This window comes from Prionailurus bengalensis, chromosome E1, assembly GCF_016509475.1.
Source record: "Prionailurus bengalensis isolate Pbe53 chromosome E1, Fcat_Pben_1.1_paternal_pri, whole genome shotgun sequence".
In the NCBI taxonomy this organism is placed as follows: domain Eukaryota; kingdom Metazoa; phylum Chordata; class Mammalia; order Carnivora; family Felidae; genus Prionailurus; species Prionailurus bengalensis.
Window position 1 is genome coordinate 42,621,908 of NC_057347.1, and position 20,612 is coordinate 42,642,519.

Consider the following 20,612-nt stretch of genomic DNA (forward strand, 5'->3'; position numbering starts at 1 on the left):
CATGACTTTTCTCCCCTCCCCTCCTTTGTAAAAATATAAGTATATAGAAAGAATGCAAATAGGGGAGAGGGGCAGAGGGAGAAAGAGAGAGAATCCTAAGCAGTCTCCATGCTCAGTGCAGAACCCAATGCAGGGCTTGATCCCATGACCCTGGAATCATGACCTGAGTCAGACGCTCAACCAATTGAGCCACCCAAGTGCTCCCATACACGGCTTTTCAGGAGGATGATACTGGAACCCAGAGCTGGCTCCTCTGTAAACTAACAGTGGGTTCCTAGGATGGGCAATACTTTCTCCTGAGGCTCAGGGCCATTTTCAATCAGAAACGAAATCATTAATACACTGTAATTACAGAAATGGTCTTGGATTTTGCTTCACATGCTGATGTAAAGAATATTCAGAGACCTGGAAACCAGAACCCTACTCAGATAAGTTTTATTTATTATCCATCTACTTTCCCTTTTCAAAAGAGCCATCTAGAAACAACTAAGTGTATACCTAACGATAAGAAAGTAGTTAAGTTATAGCACATCTATACAAGGGAGTAACTGGCAGTGACAGAAAATAATTCATAGCAATGAATTTTAATAAAATAATTTGGCCAATTCCTTTGATCCAATGCTGAGTGAAAATTTATCTGTGTTATGTTTTATATATTACACATGTCCCTCTATAAAATGTGATCTCATTTATGCAGAACACTAAACACAGAAAGAACTATAAAATATTTGCATGGTTATGGTAATGAGGTTATGGGTGAGTTTTGCTTTCTTGATGAGATTTTACTGTATCGTCCACGTTTCTACAATGAGGATGCAGTGGATAAGTACATATTAAAAAAAACAAACAAACAAGTTGCATTTGCCCATTTCTTTCACAAGAGCAAAGACGAGGTTGAAGGACCACTGAGTGGTGAGAACAGAAACACTGGAGCTCCAGTGCCTGTCAGCTGTGAGACCTCTCACCGGGCCTCTCCGCAGTCCTCAAAACAGGGTGAATTATGACCTCCTCGAAAGGACAGTGTTGGACACTCAGGACATGGTTATTACCGGAATCTGAGGGAATCGGGAGGCACAGAGGTAAAGAGCACAGGAGTCTCCTGGAGTTGGGAAGCCGGCCCCAGAGCTCTGTGCCAAGGCTCCGGGACCTGTAAAATCATTCAGCTGGGTATCCCGGCAGACTGCAAATCCAACTTGAGCTCTCGAGTAGGCCTACAAAATGTCCATGTGCCTACAGATGGCTGGAGAGACAGCTAGAAGAAGCACCACTAGTGACAGACATTCCATCCCTGAGGAAGAGGTCTGAAAGGGCTTTGCGGCCATGGAGAATTACTCTCGGAAAATATCTGTCTCACGCTAACAAAGATTCTTATTCCTAAAATGAGCTCCCTTTTCACCCATTTCTTCCACAGTCACCTTTATTCTTCTATTGTTTAGAAGCCACTTGGCCCAAAGAAAGGGTCTAGGGGCCAAAAAGAGACCGAAACGTGACAATAATAGTTGATAAAATGCTCCCCCAAACAGGGGACCCTGGCATGAAGCCAATTCTAAACTCTTCACAGCAGGAAAGGCACCCGTGACTCTGGGGAAGCTGGGAGACAGCCCGCCAGCCAGAGCTTACCGAAGGTGTCAGCATAGATCTTGGCAAAGGAGCCGAGTGTGAAGCAGATGCTGTACTGGGAGCTGGAGAAGCAGACGTTGCCCAGGAGTGGGGAAAGGATCAGGTTCTCATCGGTGGAGTACATGCTGAAACAGAGACAGTCATGAGTGCAGAGCCGGGCTGTGCAGCAACACCAACATAATGCCAAGGGTGAAGGGCGGGGACTCTGTGTCATCACCCCTCTCCAGCCCTTGTTCTCAGAAGGGGCTTGCATAACACACTCAAGCGCTGCCAGCGGCCTGGCCCAAGAAAGTGACATGATGGAGTTGTCCCCTAACTCCCAGTAACAAGCTGACTTCCCAGTGCTGGGAACTTCATGCATGATCCTGGAGAAGTTAACTGCACCAGACAGACAAGGGGAAACTTGGAGGTCAGAGACAAAGCTCTTGAAACACAGGAAAGGAATCTGATGTGAAAGTGGAGTACCTTTTTGAGAAATCTCAATTTCACAAACACAAACAGACATAAATATCAGAAGTGAATAAAAAACAAAAGAAAAAATAAGGGCAACTTTGCTCCCCACTCTCACTGCCCAGTTCCTCTTTATTTTATTAGGCGTTGTTATACAAATTCACATGGGAACTTTATCTTTTTTTTTTTTTTTTAATTTTTTTTTTTTTCAACGTTTATTTATTTTTGGGACAGAGAGAGACAGAGCATGAACGGGGGAGGGGCAGAGAGAGAGGGAGACACAGAATTGGAAACTGGCTCCAGGCTCCGAGCCATCAGCCCAGAGCCTGACGTGGGGCTCGAACTCCCGGACCGCGAGATCGTGACCTGGCTGAAGTCGGACGCTTAACCGACTGCGCCACCCAGGCGCCCCGGGAACTTTATCTTAAAGGCCACGCAGAAGCCACAGCATCCCAAGTTCACTAAAGTTTCAAAGAAAACCAGCTGTATACAGGAATTCAATCCACAACCCTAGCCTCACTGACAGATTGTTTTATGTAATTTCTTAATTTAGAAGTGAAAGTATTGGCTTCTAAAGAGCAGTTTCCTACCTTATTCCACCATATCCCAAGTTATGTTCCCCAGAGGCAACTGCTTTCAACTCTGTTAAAGCTGCTTTCAGAGCAATGGTCCTCATATTTCTAAATAATATGCTCACGTTGCTGTTTCTTGTTTAGAGGCTGAGATCAGACTTCTTATTTTGGTGATCAGGATTTAGTCCCATCCTCTATCTTAAGGTAATAAATAAGTTTATCATTTCATCTTTGAGGTTCCTAATATTATGTTGGTCTCCAGTCATTCTCGGCCCTTCTGGAGCCAGGGAGAAGAGATCACTGTTGAGAATTAGTACTACATACGGGGGAGGCTCCTGAAGGTAAATCTGTCTCTGGCCACGGAGGTACCATCCCCAGTCCTTAACTGGAGAGGTGTTCTTTCAATAGGACAGCCTCATCCTGGGCCCTTCGAGGGGCCACAATAAGTCATCCAGTCCTTCTGTCAGCCCGCAGATAAGACTGTCTTTATGATATATTTAACCTATTCTTCAAAGTCACCTTGATACTGTATTGTGAGGTCTCCCAGCCATCGCTCATACTTATTAATATAAGCCTGAAATCCATCTTGCTGAAAAGCAACTATGTCCACAAAAACAACAGCCAATAGTTCCTTCACTTACTGAATCTGTGTTAATAACAGCAACTAACCATTCATGGGGCAGGTACTGCATGCTAAGCACTATGCTAAGTGGATTACATCAAATATCTACCTGATTTCTTTAAAAAAAAAAAAAAAATTTTTTTAACGTTTATTTTTGAGAGACAGAGCACGAGCGAGGGCGGGGCAGAAAGAGAGAAACAGAGAAGGGGCGCGAGAGCACATGCGTTCATGCTGAGCTGTCAGCACAGAGCCCAATGTGGGGCTCAAACCCACAAACTGTGAGACCATGACCTGAGCCGAAGTTGGATGCTCAACCAACTGAGCCACCAGGTGCTCCAAATATCTGATTTCTTATCACATCCCATTAGGTAAGCGTTATTATCATCATTCCTTTTTTACAGAGGCAGAACCTGAGGCTCTACAAGCATCACTTGCCCAGGTTCACACACTTGGTATGGGGTGAAGGTGAGACCAAGTTGAGAGTCCCAGGTATTGAACACAACACAGAAGTGAAGGTGGGTCTTAGGCTGGACAGCCAGCGAAGGCACAGGGTCAATGAGGCCGAGGTTGTGGAGTCAAACCCTATAGAGCCCTGGAATGTGCCCCTAGCCTTGTCCAAAAAGCTCGTTATGTACTCCCAAGAAATCAGGGTTGCCCCCCAGAGGTGTGCAAGGTTAAGATTTGTAAAAAACAGAGTTCCTGAGGACAGGAAATCCACACCTGGGGTCCTATACCTTATTTATTTATTTATTTATTTATTTATTTATTTATTTATTTAAGTTTATTTCTTTTGAAAAAGAGACAGTGCAAGTGGGGGAGGTGCAGAGAGAGGGGGAAACAGAATCCCAAGAAGGCTCTGTGCTGTCAGTGCAGAGCCCGACGTGGGGCTCGAACTCACAATACTGTGAGATCATTACCTGAGCTGAAACCAAGAGTCAGACGCTTAACAGACTGAGCCATCCAGGAGCCCCGGGTCCTATACCTTATTAATCCGTTGACCTCATCTACGATGTGGCGCAGCTTATAATAAGCATCAGTTGGAGGCAGCTTTAGCTCCAGGATCAGCCGGTCAATCTTGTTGATGCACACGGTGACCGCCAGCCTCTCCTGTACTGCGTGCTTGATCAGCCGCTCTGTGTTTAGCATCACCTGAGAGACACAAGACCCAGAAAGTGGTGGTAAGAGCAAAAAGGGCAGAAAAGTCCAGAGCAAAGCCAAAGAAGGTACTATCTGAAAATACAAACTGTGAGGAAAAGAGAACCTCGGGAAACTGATTACTGGGTGTAAGCAGAGGGTAAAGAGGGCACCTGGCAGGACTGAGATTCGACTAAACAGCCTGATGATGCTGGGAGCCAGGTTTCTCAGTGTTGGAGAAGGGACAGAAGCAGACTTAGGAAGCAGCTAGGGTACTGAATGGAACTGTGGGCATTAGGATGAAAATACGATTTCTTCTTTTTTTATTATTTATCCCATTTAATATATATGTGTAGAAATAGTTGGGGCACCTTGGTAGCTCAGTCAGTTGAGCGTCTGACTTGATTTCGGCTCAGGTCATGATCTCAGTTTGTAAGATCGAGACCCACATTAAGCTCTGTGCTCACAGCGCAGAGCTTGCCTGGGATTCTCACTCTCCCCCCTCTCTCTGCCCCTTCCCTACTCACGCACATTCTCTTTCTCTCAAAATAAATAAATAAAAATGTAAACAAAAAAATAGTTATAGATGTGTGTATGTATTATCTGTGTTCAGTGAAAAGATCTAGAAGTAATGGACCCCAGGAGCAGTGAACACACCATGGCGTTTGTTTCTATCCCAGTCCCCACTACAAGGGGCCAGAGCTCCTTGAAGAAATAGCTGATTCCAGGACTGGGGCAGGGAAGGCACAAAATGAATCCAGAACATCTTTTTGTGCCTGAAAGTAAGGAAGTACTTCAAAAAAGATGGGGCATGTCAAAAGAACAAAGGAGCTCTACCTAACCAAATCTGGGATAGAGCATCAAAATATGTAAGGAAAGTAATGGATTATAACCCACTGAATGAAATAAAAATCCACGTATCCATACTGACAATAAATAAGCAAATGGGGGAGAAAGGAAAGCCCTTCCTCAAAATAGAATTCCAACCAAAAAATATAATAGGAGGGGATGCCTGGGTGGCTCAGACAGTTGAGTGTCTGACTTTGGCTCAGGTGATCTCATGGTTCACAAGTTCGAGCCTGGCGTCGGGCTCTGTGCTGACAGCTCAGAGCCTGGAGCCTGCTTCAGATTCTGTGTCTCCCTCTCTCTCTGCCCCTCTTCCTCTTACACTCTCTCTCTCTCTTTCAAAAATAAATATACATTAAAAAAAAGGAATAATAAGAGTTAGAAAATCATCATTTGCAACTACTATGGAAATAAACTAGGAATGATTAATGGAGGATAAAACTTGGGGTGCCTGGCTGGCTCAGTCAGTAGAGCATGTGACTCTTGATCTCGGGATCATGACTTTGAGCCCCACACTGGGCATAGAGCTTACATTAAAAAAAAAAAAAAATTAACAGATGATAAGACTAATAGGCAAAGTTTGAAAAGGAGTAGAATGTATACAGAGCCTCAAGGTATCTCTCCACAAATTATTTATTACCAAGGGGGAAAATAGTAACTTTACACAGGAGAAAACTGGTAAACCCACCTTAACCAAGCAATCAAAGTTAGCATCACCAATAATGGGATAAGGTAACACCATGGGCCTCCTAATGTGATGGACTAAGAACAATACAGCTACATTTGCACTTGGGTCAAAAATAACCTGAATGCGATCAGGAGCAAACATTCAACAAGGCCAAATGGAGAGACATACTACCAAACAAGTATAATTTACACTCTTCAAAAATGCCGTTGTAAAAAAACCAAGAAAGGCTATTGAATAGTTCCAATCAAATGATTCCAATTAAGAGACTGAAGAGACATGAGGACTGAATGCTAGGCAGCATCCTTGATCAGAAAAGAAAATTCTATAAGGGACACTACTGGGACAGTGAAATTCTGTAAGGTCTGGAGAAAAAGGTCTGTACAACAATATTGTATCAACGTTAAATTCCCTGATTTTGGGAACTGCATTTTGGTCATGTAAGTGAATGTCCTTGTTCTTAGGTAACATGCTAAAATATTGTATTTTGAAATAATTCACGGGGAAAATACACACTCATATGTGTGTGTATACATCTACAGAGAAAGAATTACAAAGCAAATGAGGGTGCACTCCTTGTACTGTTCTTCCAACTTTTCAATAAATTTGAAAGTATGTGTATTCCAAAATGAAATCGAATAGAAAGAGGGGGAAGAAAAAAAAAAAAAAAAGCAACTCTGGCTCCCTCTGCTGGCAAAATCACCAATGACAACATGAACAAGGTTAGCCAAATTACCTAATCTCTCAATTTAGAAATATACAAGATGCCTTGAGTCTTTTAATTCAAACTCTATTTTAGAAAAACTCATTGGGGCGCCTGGGTGACTCAGTTGGTTAAGCATCTGACTTCGGCGCAGGTCATGATCTCACAGTTTGTGGGCTCGAGCACCGCACTGGATTCTGTGCTGACAGCTCAGAGCCTGGAGCCTGCTTCAGATCCTGTGTCTCCATCTCTGTCTGCCCTTCCCCAGCTCATGCTCGAGCTCGCTCGCTCTCTCTCAAAAATAAAATAAACATAAAAAAATTTAAAAAAAGAAAAACTCATTAATATTTAAAATCCATTTACACGAATATACTCTCCTCCCTCTTTTAATTACATTTGTCATTTTATTTTGGGTCCTATCATTTTGACCTTCACTGGACAAGGAGTGAAGAACTCATACTGAGAAGTAATTGTGACCTTCATAGGCTGCCTTAATTTCAGAGCAAACGTGAGCCTTAATCCCACAGACTTTCATTGTCTCTGGTTCCCAGCTCACTCAATGCACTAGGCATCGTGTGGGGCAAACCTAACATGGAGGAGGGATCATAAGAGGCAGACTCACCCCTTCAGCCGCATCGATGAAAAGGACAACTCCATCTGAGATGCGCAAGCCAGCTGTGACCTCATCAGAAAAATTCACATGTCCTGAAAGGCAAATACCCAGTAAGTCACCTGCGTGGTGGCAGGATGACGCAAATTAACTTGTAGGTAGCCTAAGGGAACACTGCAAAGCATGTGAGCCCCCAAACATGCCCTTTCCCTTCTCCCCACAACTCCCTACATCGTATAAAATTCTACCAGGTAGAGTCATGTGCTTGGATTAAACTTTTATACAGGGGGTCCCCAAACACAAAAAGAAGGAAGTGTTTGCCTAGGAGGGCAATAACATCGACATTCACACACCAGCTAGGTCTCATCAGCAGTCAGCAGAGTTCTGGGAGGCACAAGATGATTCAGAGGCTGGAGAAAGGGCAAGAGGGCCTGGTGCATGAGAGATGAGCCAAGGTGCTGCTGGTGGGGGACAGGGACAGGGGCTGAGAGGTATCAGGGCACTGGGCATCCGAGGATGAGAAGAAGGTCAACCTGTCAAAGCTCCAGTTTTTCTACTTAAAACTCTGCCCTGAGTTGGTCCTTTCTATTAGATAAAGACACAGTCTGTCACAGGGCAAGGTATGCTGCTCCTGTGACCTGTATGTCCACCGTCACTTGGTGCACTGACCCCACGGTTTCCTTCAAAAGACTTAGTGTGCCCGAAGCCAGGGCCATGTCTGACTCACCTTCATTATCAAGTGTCTAGCATGGGGCCTGACACAGGCTGGAATGAGTCAATGAATGAGACTCCCTAATATTTAAATATTTTAGAGCAGAGCAAAGAGAGGAGCGAAATAGAAGGCCTGCTGCACAGTGCCTGCTAATTAACTAGTCAGAAGCAAAGGAGACAGTGAAAAAGGAAATTATCTCAACGGAAGGAGAAGTGAAGGAATGTAAACACAAAGATGAAATGCTCTGTTCTATTCTGGAAAGAGAGCACAAAAAACAAGGAGGGCAAGGTTCTCATAGTAAAAGGAATGTCCCACCTGGAGTGTCCATGATATTGAAGAGGTAAGACTTTCCTTTGGTATCTGGCAAGACCACTGTCACTGGAGTGCTTTTGATGCCAACACCTCTCTGAAATCACGAAGAAAGAGTGGTCATCGGGATTTCTTCCTATGCAAGAGGAGTTCCTTCTGCTCCAGGGGCTTGCCAGTTGCTAGTAGTTACGCTGACGTCTCTTCTTGAGTGTTATTTTTATCTAGGCCTCTAATCAGAATGACCCTGAAGATGAGCTATCTTGGTGTTAAACGTCATTTTTGCAGAGGTCTCGTTCAAATACAACAAAAGTAAAAATAGGGGTGCCTGGGTGGCTCAGTCGGCTAAGCACCCAAGTCTTGACCTCAACTCAGGTCACGACGTCACGGTTTGTGTGTTCAAGCCCCATGTGAGGCTCTGCGCTGATGGTGTGAGGCCTGCTTGGGATTCTGTCTCTCCCTCTCTCTGCCCCTCTCCCCTCTCTGTTTTCTGTTTTTCTCTCTCTCTCAAAATAAATAAACTTAAAAAAAAAAAAACCAAAAAAAATCCCCACAAAAAACCAAAAGAACAAGTAAAACAGGATTAAATCTTAACAGAGAATCCAGGATCCTACGATCTTAATAAGCAGTTAACAAAAAATAACTAAAGCATTATATAAGTGAAACGAAACATCCTGCTGCATTTTAGGGTTTCAAAAAAAATTAGACCCTTTTGGCCCCCGCTGCCACCATGGCACCCATGAAAAACCTTGTGACAAAGGGGCACAAAAAAAAAAAGTTCTGAAGTCTACCCTTGACTGCACCCACTTTGTAGGAGATGGAATCATGGATGCTGCCAATTTGGAGCAGTTTCCTCAAGAGAATCAAAGAGAATGGCAAAGTCGGGAATGTTGGTGGAGGGGTTGTAACCATTCAAAGGAGCAAGAGCAAGATTACTATCATTTCTGAGGTGCATTTTTTCCAAAAGGTGTTTGAAATATCTCAGCAAAAAATATCTGAAGAGGGGCACCAGGGTGGCTCAGTCGGCTGGGTGTTGGACTTCGGCTCAGGTCATGGTCTCACAGTTTGTGAGCTGGAGCCCCACGTCAGGCTAGTTGCTGTCGGCACAGAGCCTGCTTTGGATCCTCTGTCTTCCTCTCTCTGCCTCTCAAAAGTAAATATTAAAAAATTTTTTAATGCGCTCTCGCTCTCTCTCAAAAGTAAATATTAAAAAATTTTTTTTTTAATTTGAAGAAGAATAATCTGTGTGATTGTATGTAGTTACTCGCAACAAAGAGAGTTATGAATTGTGTTACTTCTGGATTAACCACAATGAAGAAGAGAAAGATTAAAATGCATTTATCTGGAATATTTTTTTTTAATTTTTAAATATTCATTCATTCATTCATTTATTTATTTATTTAAATGTTTTTATTTATTTTTGAGACGGAGAGAGACAGAGCATGAGCAGGGGAGGGGCAGAGAGAGAGGGAGACGTAGAATCGGAAGCAGGCTCCAGGCTCTGAGCTGCCAGCACAGAGCCCGACGCGGGGCTCGAACTCACACACCGCGAGATCATGACCTGAGCTGAAGTCGGACGCTCAACCGACTGAGCCACCCAGGCGTCCCTAATATTTATTTTTGAGAGAGACTGTGTGAGCTGGCGAGGGGCAGAGAGGGAGGGAGACACAGAATCTGAAGCAGGCTCTAGGCTCCGAGCTGTCAGCACAGAGCCTGACGTGGGGCTCAAACTTGCAAACCGTGAGACCATGACATGAGCCAAAGTCGGACGCTCAACTGACTGAGCCACCCAGGCACCCCTATCTGGAATATTTTGTATGAGTTCTTGAATAAAACTTGGGAACCAAAAGTTATAAAAAGAAGTATTAAAAACACTCTAGTCATACATGTTAAAAAACAAAAGCTAACATCTGTTAATTACTTATCATAAGCTTGCACTGTTCAAAGTTCCTTTAGTAAATAAACCGTACTTACGAACTTGAGCTCTCAATGTGGTCATTTAAGAAAAAGAGAAGAAATAAAGGAGAGAGGAAAGAGAGGGGTCAGAGAGCAGGCGAAAGATCCAGATGGAAGAAAGAGGCACCAGCTGGAATGGGAAAGACAGTGAGGTACGCTCACTGCTTTACACAGAATAGAAGCACAACGACAGAGGTACCCACTCTCAAAGAGAAGCTACTCCTAGAAAGAGATCATCATATAGATGGAATCATCTCATGGGTTTTGAGGATGATGTCATTTAAAAAATCCTGTTGGGTTTCTATATAACTTATTGCAGAAATGTAGATATCACCTCTTGGGCCTTGCCCTACTAGGCCAAATTAAAAGTAAGGGTAGGAAGGTCCCCCCACCTACCCTAAAGCTTACCTGCCCAGCTCTCTTTCAAGTGATATATACAGATCAGGGGACGACTGGGAGAAGCAGCAAGATAAAGAGATGTGAGGTGGGAGTGAGAGAGGGAGTACAGTATAGAGCAAAGTGTTAGCATAAAGGCTCCCCCACATTCCCTATAGAACTCCTGATGGGTCTGGTGTGGGCAACAATTGGATTTCCCCAGGAACACCTACCTCCTGCTCTGTGAAGAGGATGTCAGTGTAGCACAGCTGAAAAAAAAATGAAGCGCTGTTACCAACTGACTTCAGACTCCTCTCCCACACAAACCATCAATCACTTTCCCCCACCAGCTCCCAACTCAAGGGTTTCTGCCTCAGAAGGATAGATGGAAGACAGAAGGGTATTCTACAGAAATTCCAAACAATGAGACCAGTGCCCTCTCAGATGGAAAATGCTCCTGAATGGATTTTTCTGGGGGGTTAGGGTGGTCACCGAGGACCAGGTATGGCTGGAGAGCTCAATTTGATCAAATACACTGAATTCTAAAGTGGTGAAGGGAGACATATCCAGCCTTTATGGAACACCCTGCACGTCAAAACACTCAATCTAGCAGACACAGAACATTTATTGCTCTGAGACTTCCAGCCACACTTGGCCTCATTCACAGGCATTTAAATTTATCATGAAAACAACAAGGTCCAATTGTATTATATTTATAGAGTAGACTATTAATACTATGACAGGAAAGAACAGGCTATAAAAGTCAGGATATATCAGAACAGAGGAAAGATCCCAAGTGCAGAACAGATCATCCAAAAATACTGCAGGTTAATATTCTCTATGCTCTCGAGAAAGTTAAAATTACTTTCTTAAAGGCTATGAATAGAGATTACAATTATAAAGCAGCACTTTGTAGGTGTCATTATTTATAACAAGAGTGGGAAAGTGGAAGGAAAGGGAAAGAGAGAGACACCATATTCTGAATGGTTCATCCTAAACCCTCCACAGAATTTCTACTCACATCTTGGTCATAGCGCTTCCTGATTTCCGGGTGAGTCTGCTCTATTAAACAATCTACAAAACATGTCTGAAAGGGAAGAGAAGGTTAAGATCTGTCAAGCACAAAGGAAAATCTACTCTACCCCTCCCCCAGTGCCCAATACACCACATAACTTAGGGATAAGGAGAGGAAGAGGAGAGCAAGGAGGATTATGGAACAGCAAGGGATTAACACTGAAGCCACAGGATTATTTTCAAATGAAAGATGAAATCTTTCTTGGACAAAGCATTCCCCCGGGAAATGAAAACTTATAAAATCAGAGTAAGGCTCAATTTCCCCTCTTCTGTCCAGATGTAGACACAAGGCTGTAAGTGGCTTAGAAACAGGCTCCACCTGCTGCTCAGGAAAAGCCAGAATTTCACAAAATGGATTCACACTAGGCATGGAGGCCCCCCAGAATCAGGAGGTCCAATGTTATGGCTTCAAACCCCAACCTGTGACTCTGAGGGCTGAAAAAAAGAGCAGGAACTAAGAGAAATCCTGTTCCAAGTAGCTGAAAGTTCTCTCACCTTGCCATGGTGGAGATGGCCACAGAGGGTCACATTTCTGATGAGCTCCGAGTTATCCATCAAATCTGCCAAGAAGCTGAAAGGAGAAAGGGAAAGAGAAAAGGGACTTTGGCAAAAGCTTCCAAGTGGGGAGTGGCACAGAGCTGTTTCAGGTATTTTGTCAGGAACAACTCTCAGACCAACTGGAGAGCACTCAGAGGCACACGTGGATTTCTACATCTACATGGTTCTGGTTCTGGCTCTGGGAACGGAAGAGACTTACCCGCGAGGTGAACCAACCTATGAAATGGGGATTTCACCAGTAAAATCATGAGATTTCAAAAGCAAGCAAGAAAAGCAAACCCAAATACCAGTACGAATACCCACGGGCACGCACACAAGGACTGCCCCATTCAAAATCTCCAGGTTAGACACTATAGATTTATTCCATTAATGCTAAGGGGACTTAAAATCACTGAGAGAGCTTCTCTTTCGAAATTGTCCTCAGAGCTAGTTAACAAAACTTTTGAGAAACCTCCATCTCATTAATGAGTTCCATCTTGATCAAAACCAGCACTATCTGTCTTGTTTATCACCCACATTACTCATGGCAGGTAGCCTTCAGAGGACTTTGGCTCTTTGAAATCTCTAGCCCGCTTTCAAAGACTGGAAATTTGGGGGAACCTAGGTGGCTCAGTCGGTTCAGTGTCTGACTCTTGGTTTTGGTTCAGGTTATGAGCCCAGAGTCATGAAATCAAGCCCTGTGGTGGGCTCCACATTGAGCATGGAACCTGCTTAAGATTCACTCTCTCTCTTTCTCTCTCTTTCCCTCTCTGCCCCCTCCCCAGCTCACACTCTCTAAAATAATAAAATAAAATAAAATAAAATAAAATAAAATAAAATAAAATAAAATAAAATAAAATAATAAAATTAAAAAGTTTATTTTTATTTTTATTTAAAAAAAAATTTTTTTTTTCAACGTTTATTTATTTTGGGGACAGAGAGACAGAGCGTGAACGGGGGAGGGGCAGAGAGAGAGGGAGACACAGAATCTGAAACAGGCTCCAGGCTCTGAGCCATCAGCCCAGAGCCTGACGTGGGGCTCGAACTCACAGACCGCGAGATCGTGACCTGGCTGAAGTCGGACGCTTAACCGACTGCACCACCCAGGCGCCCCAAAATAAAAAAGTTTAAGAAACAAAGATTGGAAAATTTAAAAAATCACCAGTGAGAACACAAGAGAACATGAAGCAAGTTTGGAAGATAATTGAAAAGTTGTTTCCAAAACAGCTGAATGAGGGCAGGTGAGCTGACCATTCCAGAAGGGACCCTACTCTTTCAGATGTACTAGATGTCAACATTTTTTTTTTTAAGTTTCATTATCTAATAATGAGTCACAAGCACTTCAACATAATGGGGACCTTACAAATGCAATTCATCAATGAAAATATTTTCAAAAGTCTGCTGTATGAAGAGTCTAAGTACTCTACACATGTATCCACCTACTTGTGCCCTCCTTTCCAAAATATAGAATTGTTATATTCCCCAAACACTTAGCAATCTTATCAAGTCAAAATGCGCTCTGGTGGTCTCAACACTGACCATTACAATACCCAGTTCTGTCTCCAAGGGTGGCTCCTAATACCAAACTAAGGGGTTGGAAAAGAAAAGGCTGAAGTCTGAATGAGAGCCAGGAGAAAAGTTAAGATGGACTCTACATAGTCCAGCAACCATGTATGCTCAAGGAAAATTCTGGCAAATTGTAGGGGAGGATTTTTGCTTTTATAATTCATTGGCTACTTCAACCACAAACCACCTCCTACCTCCACAGAAAAATGAACCCACACTATTTGTGCAGAGAGGCTGAGAAACCTTGTAACTTACTCCATTTCATACACCGTGACAGGTAAAGTCTGCTCCATCAGAGTGAACTTCTTGGTTTTCACCGGCTTAATTATAGGTTCTAGGCAGGAAAACAAAAGTTGTGATGCGCAGGTTGGCATAAAACATAAAATACAGAGCCCCATTTCAGTAGACTGAGCTTTCAGAATGTATGATATGTGACATCAATTTATGTTATTCTCAAGGATCACTCATACATTCAGACACGTTTGGGAATGCAGTTTGGCACAAGACAGAGAAGGCTCTCAAACTATGGACTGAGGGTTTGGACTTCATTTTGTGGGAGGAAGGGAAAGGGACTGGATATAGGCTGAGATCAGTGTCAGTTCAAAATCTATCCTTGCATTTATGAAATCCAACCACTTCCCAGAAGATGAATGAAAATGATTAAAGAAGTGGAAGATCAGCACTGTGTGGACTGGGTAAAGGAGTTGGGATTCTTTGGATGGAAAAACAGCTCACGCCAGACAAAGAACTTAAAATACAGTCATAAGCACCGAAACCAAAATTCAATAAATAAAGAAGCGATTCCTATTTGCTTAGTAACAAGCTACAAGTTGTACTACATGTTAAAACAGGGTTAGACAAATCTCAATTCGGAAGCAATACTGAGCATAGTGAAGAAAAACGAATGAGTTCATTCCCTGAACTTTCCACACCGACCACGGCTACGAACTGAAGCTTTCTTGATCTCACCTCTCACGACCCGGTGCTGCTGACTTACCGGTGAGAGGCTGGGTGTCTTCCTCTTGCACGATGGTCTCCACCTCAGGACCGTACACCTCCTCAGCTGTGGGGTAGTACTTCTTGTCCTCGTGCAGCACCACCTCCATCCCAGGGTGGTCCTCATCGTGATCTCCTACGTCATCGTCATCGTCGTCATCATCCATCTAACAGCAAGAGAGGGGAGGAGGTCCTGAGAGGCACACACCTTTCCTTCTCAGTGACCGTCTACGTTATGTGACTCAAGAGCAATGACTTCACAGGCTTGACAGCTTCTTATTTTGAGTTCAGCGCCAGGGAGTCAGTGGGGCAGGCTCTACTCTTGCGTGATCCTTTACAAAGACAAGTCTGTACAGATGACTCTCCTGCTTTAAGCTAGCGCCTTCCTACATGTGGATCACAAGTGGACAGAGACTGGAGAAAACAAATCGCTTATCATAACACATCCTTTTAAGGGGAAAAATCACTTCCTTCAAGGGCAGAAGTCAGAAATAAGAGGTAGAAGCTGGGAACAAGTTCATACCTTTAGATTTTTTACTTAGATTCAGAGCTGTTCTTGAAAAATACCTTTGTGACAGATAATAACAGGTGTTGGTGAGGATGTGGAGAAACTGGAACCCTCAGACACTGCTGGTGGGAATGTAAAATGGTGCAGCCACTTTGGAAAAGTTTGGTAGTTCCTCAAAATGTTAACCACAGAGTTACCCTATGACCCAGTAATTCTGTTAATGGATGTATACCCAAGACAACTGAAAATCTAAGTTACACAAAAAGTTATACACACACGTTCATAGCAGCATTACTCACAATGATCAAAAAGTGGAAACAACTCAAATGTCAATCAACTGATGACTGGATAGATAAAATGTGGTATATTTATACAATGGAATATCATTTGACAAAAAAAAAAAAGAAATATTTACACCTGCTACCACATGGACAAACCTTGAAAATATTATGCTAAGTGACAGAAGCCAGACACAAAAGGCCACACATATTGTAGGATTCCACTTATATGTAATGCCCAGAATAGGCAAATCTATAGAGACAGAAGGTAGATTAGTGGTTGCCTGGGGCTGGGAGAATTGCAGGGCAATGGTTAAGGGGTGTGGGGCTTCTTTCTGGGATGATGAAAGTATTTTACAACTGTTTGTGACAAATAAAAAGTAAATAAATAAATAATATTTAAAACGGGGTGCCTGTGGGTGCCTGGGTGGCTCAGTCAGTTAAGCGTCTGACTTTAGCTCAGGTCATGATCCCAAAGTTCATGGTTCAAGCCCCACATCAGGCTCTGTGCTGACAGCTCAGCTTGGAACTGCTTTGGATTCTATGTTTCCCTCTCTCTCTGCCCCTCCCCTGCTCATGCTCTGTCTCTCAAAAATGAATAAATGTTAAAAAATAAAAATAAAAATAAAAATAAAATAAAATGGAGTGCCTGGGTGGATCAGTTGGTTGCACATCCAACTCTTGATTTTGGCCTAGGTCATGATCCTAGGATTGTGGGATTGAGCACCGTGTTGGGGGCTCTGTGCCGAGTGTGGAGCCTCATTAGGATACTCTCTCTCTCTCTCTCTCTCTCTCTCCCCCCCCTTCCCCTCCTACCCCACCCCTTGCCTCTCCCCCTCTCCCCAACTTTTGTATGTACTCTCTCTAAAATAAAACTTAATAAATAAATAAATAAATAAATTAATTAATTAATTAAAATAGTTGTTTGTGATGATGGTTGCCAGTGAGAAGGAAAACTAGGGGGTTCCGGGGAAGCCAACAGAAGAGGGGATTTTAAGGAGGGAGTGATCAGCCGGGTCAGATGCTGCAGATAGGTCAAGTAAGATGAGGACTGGGTCTGGGGCAGAGGTCACTAGTGGCTTTGACAAGAGCGGGCTCTGTGGAATGGGAGAAGCAGAGGATAGAAATGGGTTTGACATAAAAAGGGAGGAGAGGATTTGGAGACAGCAAGTATCACTAACTGTTTTGAGATATGCTGCAATGGGAAGCAGGGTAACAGGAAGGGGGATATTGGATCAGTTAAGAGGATTTTAAGATGAAATATCAGCATGTCTATATGCTGATGGGAATGATCTAGCGGAGGAAAAACTGGCACAGGAGGGGGAGAACTCACAGGTAGGTGAGAAGGGATGGGACCTAGTTTCCAGTAGATAGGAACGCAAACAAATCATCCATAAGAACAGGAGGGAAGGCATATGGCACAGAGGTAGGGAGGTGGGTGGATATACTGGTGGGAGCCTGTTTTCCTTCACACAAATTCCAGCACGTCAACTTCTTTCTTAAAAAGAACAAGAAACCCTCCAGTGGTATGCCGACTGGCTACCTCTATCACCTTTACGCTCTACTTCTATTAACGTGACCTGACATTACATTAGCTCTCTGGGTAGCTGTACATATTCTCCTGGTGGTGGCCCCACAATGGCTATTAAGCCAGTTCCCTCCGGCCCCATACTGCTGACTGCATTTTGAATCTAACTGTAGGATTTTATGTAATAATTTCCAACTACCTGGAATTAATTCTAGCTGGGTGTCCTGTTGGTAGCTCAAACTTGACAAATCTAAAATAAAACTACACACGCGCCTTTTTCTCATTCCTATTTAATAACCAGTGTTCTGCTAGTCATCTCACTGCTCCCATTTTCTTCCCCCCCCACCTCCACACCTGTGCACCCTTCCACCGTGATGAGCTCCTGGCCTCCTGACCCTCCCTTCACTAAAGGAAGGGTCCCAGCATCGTGCTTTGATCATGTCACCCCTTTCTTTTTTTTAATTTTTTTATATTTTAAATTTTTATTATTTATTTTATTTTATTTTTATTTTTTGTCACCCCTTTCTCCCAGTTCTCCATTCAAGGCCTTCCAGAGTCTGGTCCCTCCTCCTCTGTGCTTCATCCCTGCAGCCGTCCTCCAAGGACTGCGCTGTGGCAACTGGGAGGAGAAATCGTTTCCTCCTAACATGCAACCTCTGGGCTCCTGCTCATTGCATTCCTTTCTAGAATGTTCTTCCTTCTTTCCTCCCTCCATTATCAAAATCTTATGCACCTCTTTACTGTTACACCAAAACAAAAACGTTTTTAAAGTCTGTGCGTCCCCTGTGGACAGGGAGGCTACAAGAACTCTCGTTCTGCTGGAAGCAGTATTGACTAGTGCAGGCAAGGTGAGGAACAATCTGACTGCACTTCGTGAAAACCCCTGAACTAAACTAAACCCCTGAAATAAACACATTAAATATGTACCTGATCCTGGGATCTGCAACTCTGCTTTTGGGAATGTAACCCAAAGGCATTTTCACATGGTACAGAAAGGGACATATCTGAGAATATCCACTGCAGCTTTATTTTGGGGGAGGAAGAAAGCAATGCCCACCAGGGATTACTGAGCAGCAATCAGACCAGACGGACACACAGCACCAGAGGATGGATCCAAAAGCACATCACTCACCGCAGTGCCCGGTGGAAGAAGTGAGAAGCAGGAAGACACAGAAACCTGATGCCACTGCAGTACTTACGTTAACAATGCAACCACTCACATTTTATACATCATACAAACAGAGACACACGTGCACGTGCTATAATGATTACTATGGTAACAGGCACGAGAAAGAGATAAAAAGGAATTAATAAGTAAACTAAACAAGAGCAGGACCCTGCACGAGCAACAGTATCAAGGAGCATGAACCAGAGTAGGAGGAACTCAACACTAGGGACTGAGGGGAGAATGTTCACACATAGCCTAAGCGATCCCATTTTTTCTTTAAAGTATTTCTTTGTTAACAGCATTAGTGAAATATAATTGACATTCCCCAAAATTCACCCATTTTAAGTGCACAATTCAGTGGTTTTTAAATATATTCAGAGCTGTGCAACCACCACCACAAACGATGTTATGTTTTTGTTACCCCAAAAAGAAATCCTGTACCCTTCGGCCATCACTCCCCAATTCCATGGCCCGAATTGAAGGCAACCACTAATCACTCCACTTTCTTTTTTTTTTTTAATTTTTTTTTCAACGTTTATTTATTTTTGGGACAGAGAGAGACAGAGCATGAACGGGGGAGGGGCAGAGAGAGAGGGAGACACAGAATCGGAAACAGGCTCCAGGCTCTGAGCCATCAGCCCAGAGCCTGACGCAGGGCTCGAACTCAGCGAGATCGTGACCTGGCTGAAGTCGGACGCTTAACCGACTGCGCCACCCAGGCACCCCCAATTTTTTTTTTTAATGTTTATTTATTTTTGAGACAGAGAGAGACAGATCATGAACGGGGAGGGTCAGAGAGAGAGGGAGACACAGAATCCGAAACAGGCTCCAGGCTCTGAGCAGTCAGCACAGAGCCCGACGCGGGGCTTGAACTCACGGACCGTGAGATCATGACCTGAGCCAAAGTCGGCCGCTCAACCGACTGAGCCACCCAGGCGCCCCTCCACTTTCTATCCCTATAGATGCCTCCCCAGTCTTTGGCTCCACTATGAACATCACTTCCTCAGATACCTTTCTTGGTCATCCCAGCCAGAAATAATCCCTCCTTATAAACTATTACTACAGTACTAAGATAAAATTATTTCAACGGCACTTGTCCCTCCCTGTTTCATGCTACACGTATTTTCATACTTCATCTCTCCTGGTGGGCAGTAGGTTCCTGGAGGGCAGAGATAGTGCCTTGGCTCTCTCTGTATCATGATCCCTTGCAAACAGTAAGTGATTATAAATAATGAATGAATTCCTTTATTTAGCTCAGTATTCAAGTTTGTTGAGATCACTCTGAATTAAGAGTCTGCTATCCAGTGTGTTAGCTTATGTCATGTGTGAATTCTCTATCTTCAACTAGGTCATTGATAAAATGGTTGAAAGGATGAGACCAACCATGGATGCCTGGGGCACGTCACCTCTGGTGGTGATCCATTAATCGATACTCTTTGGGTCCCACTGTTCTATCAGCTGTGACCTCTCCTAACTGTATTATAACCCAGCCCATATTCTTTCCATGAGGCCATCATGAGTTATAATGATTACCTTAGGAGGAGTGAAATAGAATAAGGACCAAAAAGACTTTCTATCTATTTGATCTGAATGAGAATGTATTCACCAATTGCTTGTAAGGTGAAAAATATCTCTTTAAAATATTCTTTTTTTTTTTTTTTTTTTTTTAAATTTTTTTTTTCAACGTTTATTTATTTTTCGGACAGAGAGAGACAGAGCATGAACGGGGGAGGGGCAGAGAGAGAGGGAGACACAGAATCGGAAACAGGCTCCAGGCTCCGAGCCATCAGCCCAGAGCCTGACGCGGGGCTCGAACTCACGGACCGCGAGATCGTGACCTGGCTGAAGTCGGACGCTTAACCGACTGCGCCACCCAGGCGCCCCTCTCTTTAAAATATTCTTAAAAATTGTTTTTAATGTTTATTTTTGAGAGACAGAGAGTGAGAGGGGGAGGGGCAGAGAGAGGGAGACAGAATCCGAAGCAGGCTCCAGGCTCTCAGCTGTCAGCACAGAGCCCGATGCAGGACTCAAACTCATGGACCGTAAGATCATGACCTAAGCCAAAGTCAGACACCCAACCAACTGAGCTACCCAGGCACCCTTCTCTTTAAGATATTTTTAAAAAGAAAAACTTGGATGGAGCACATGGGTGACTCAGTCGGTTGAGCATCCGGCTCTTGATTTTGGCTCAGGTCACTGTCCCAGTCTTGTGGGATTGAGCCCCTTGTCGGGCGTGGAGCCTGCTCGGGATTCTCTCTCTCTTCCATTCCTCCCTCTCACAATAAATAAACATTAAAAAAAAAAAAGAAAAAAAGGAAAAAACTGGTTTATAAAAAAAAAATTAAAACCTGGGGCACCTAGGTGGC

The 20,612-nt window shown here is 43.6% G+C and overlaps 1 protein-coding gene across 1 annotated transcript in view; it reads right to left on the reverse strand.

The window, feature by feature from the left end:
* Nucleotides 1-20,612, reverse strand: part of EFTUD2 (elongation factor Tu GTP binding domain containing 2) — a 40,999-nt gene that overhangs the window by 15,778 nt on the left and 4,609 nt on the right. Inside the window, exons 3-11 of the mRNA XM_043584744.1 lie at nt 14,766-14,931; nt 14,024-14,102; nt 12,161-12,236; nt 11,613-11,678; nt 10,825-10,860; nt 8,270-8,360; nt 7,255-7,337; nt 4,247-4,413; nt 1,621-1,745 (exon numbers count right to left, since the gene is read on the reverse strand). Of these exons, the coding sequence (XP_043440679.1) occupies nt 1,621-1,745; nt 4,247-4,413; nt 7,255-7,337; nt 8,270-8,360; nt 10,825-10,860; nt 11,613-11,678; nt 12,161-12,236; nt 14,024-14,102; nt 14,766-14,931 (889 nt within the window). The remainder of the gene's footprint in view (nt 1-1,620; nt 1,746-4,246; nt 4,414-7,254; nt 7,338-8,269; nt 8,361-10,824; nt 10,861-11,612; nt 11,679-12,160; nt 12,237-14,023; nt 14,103-14,765; nt 14,932-20,612) is intronic.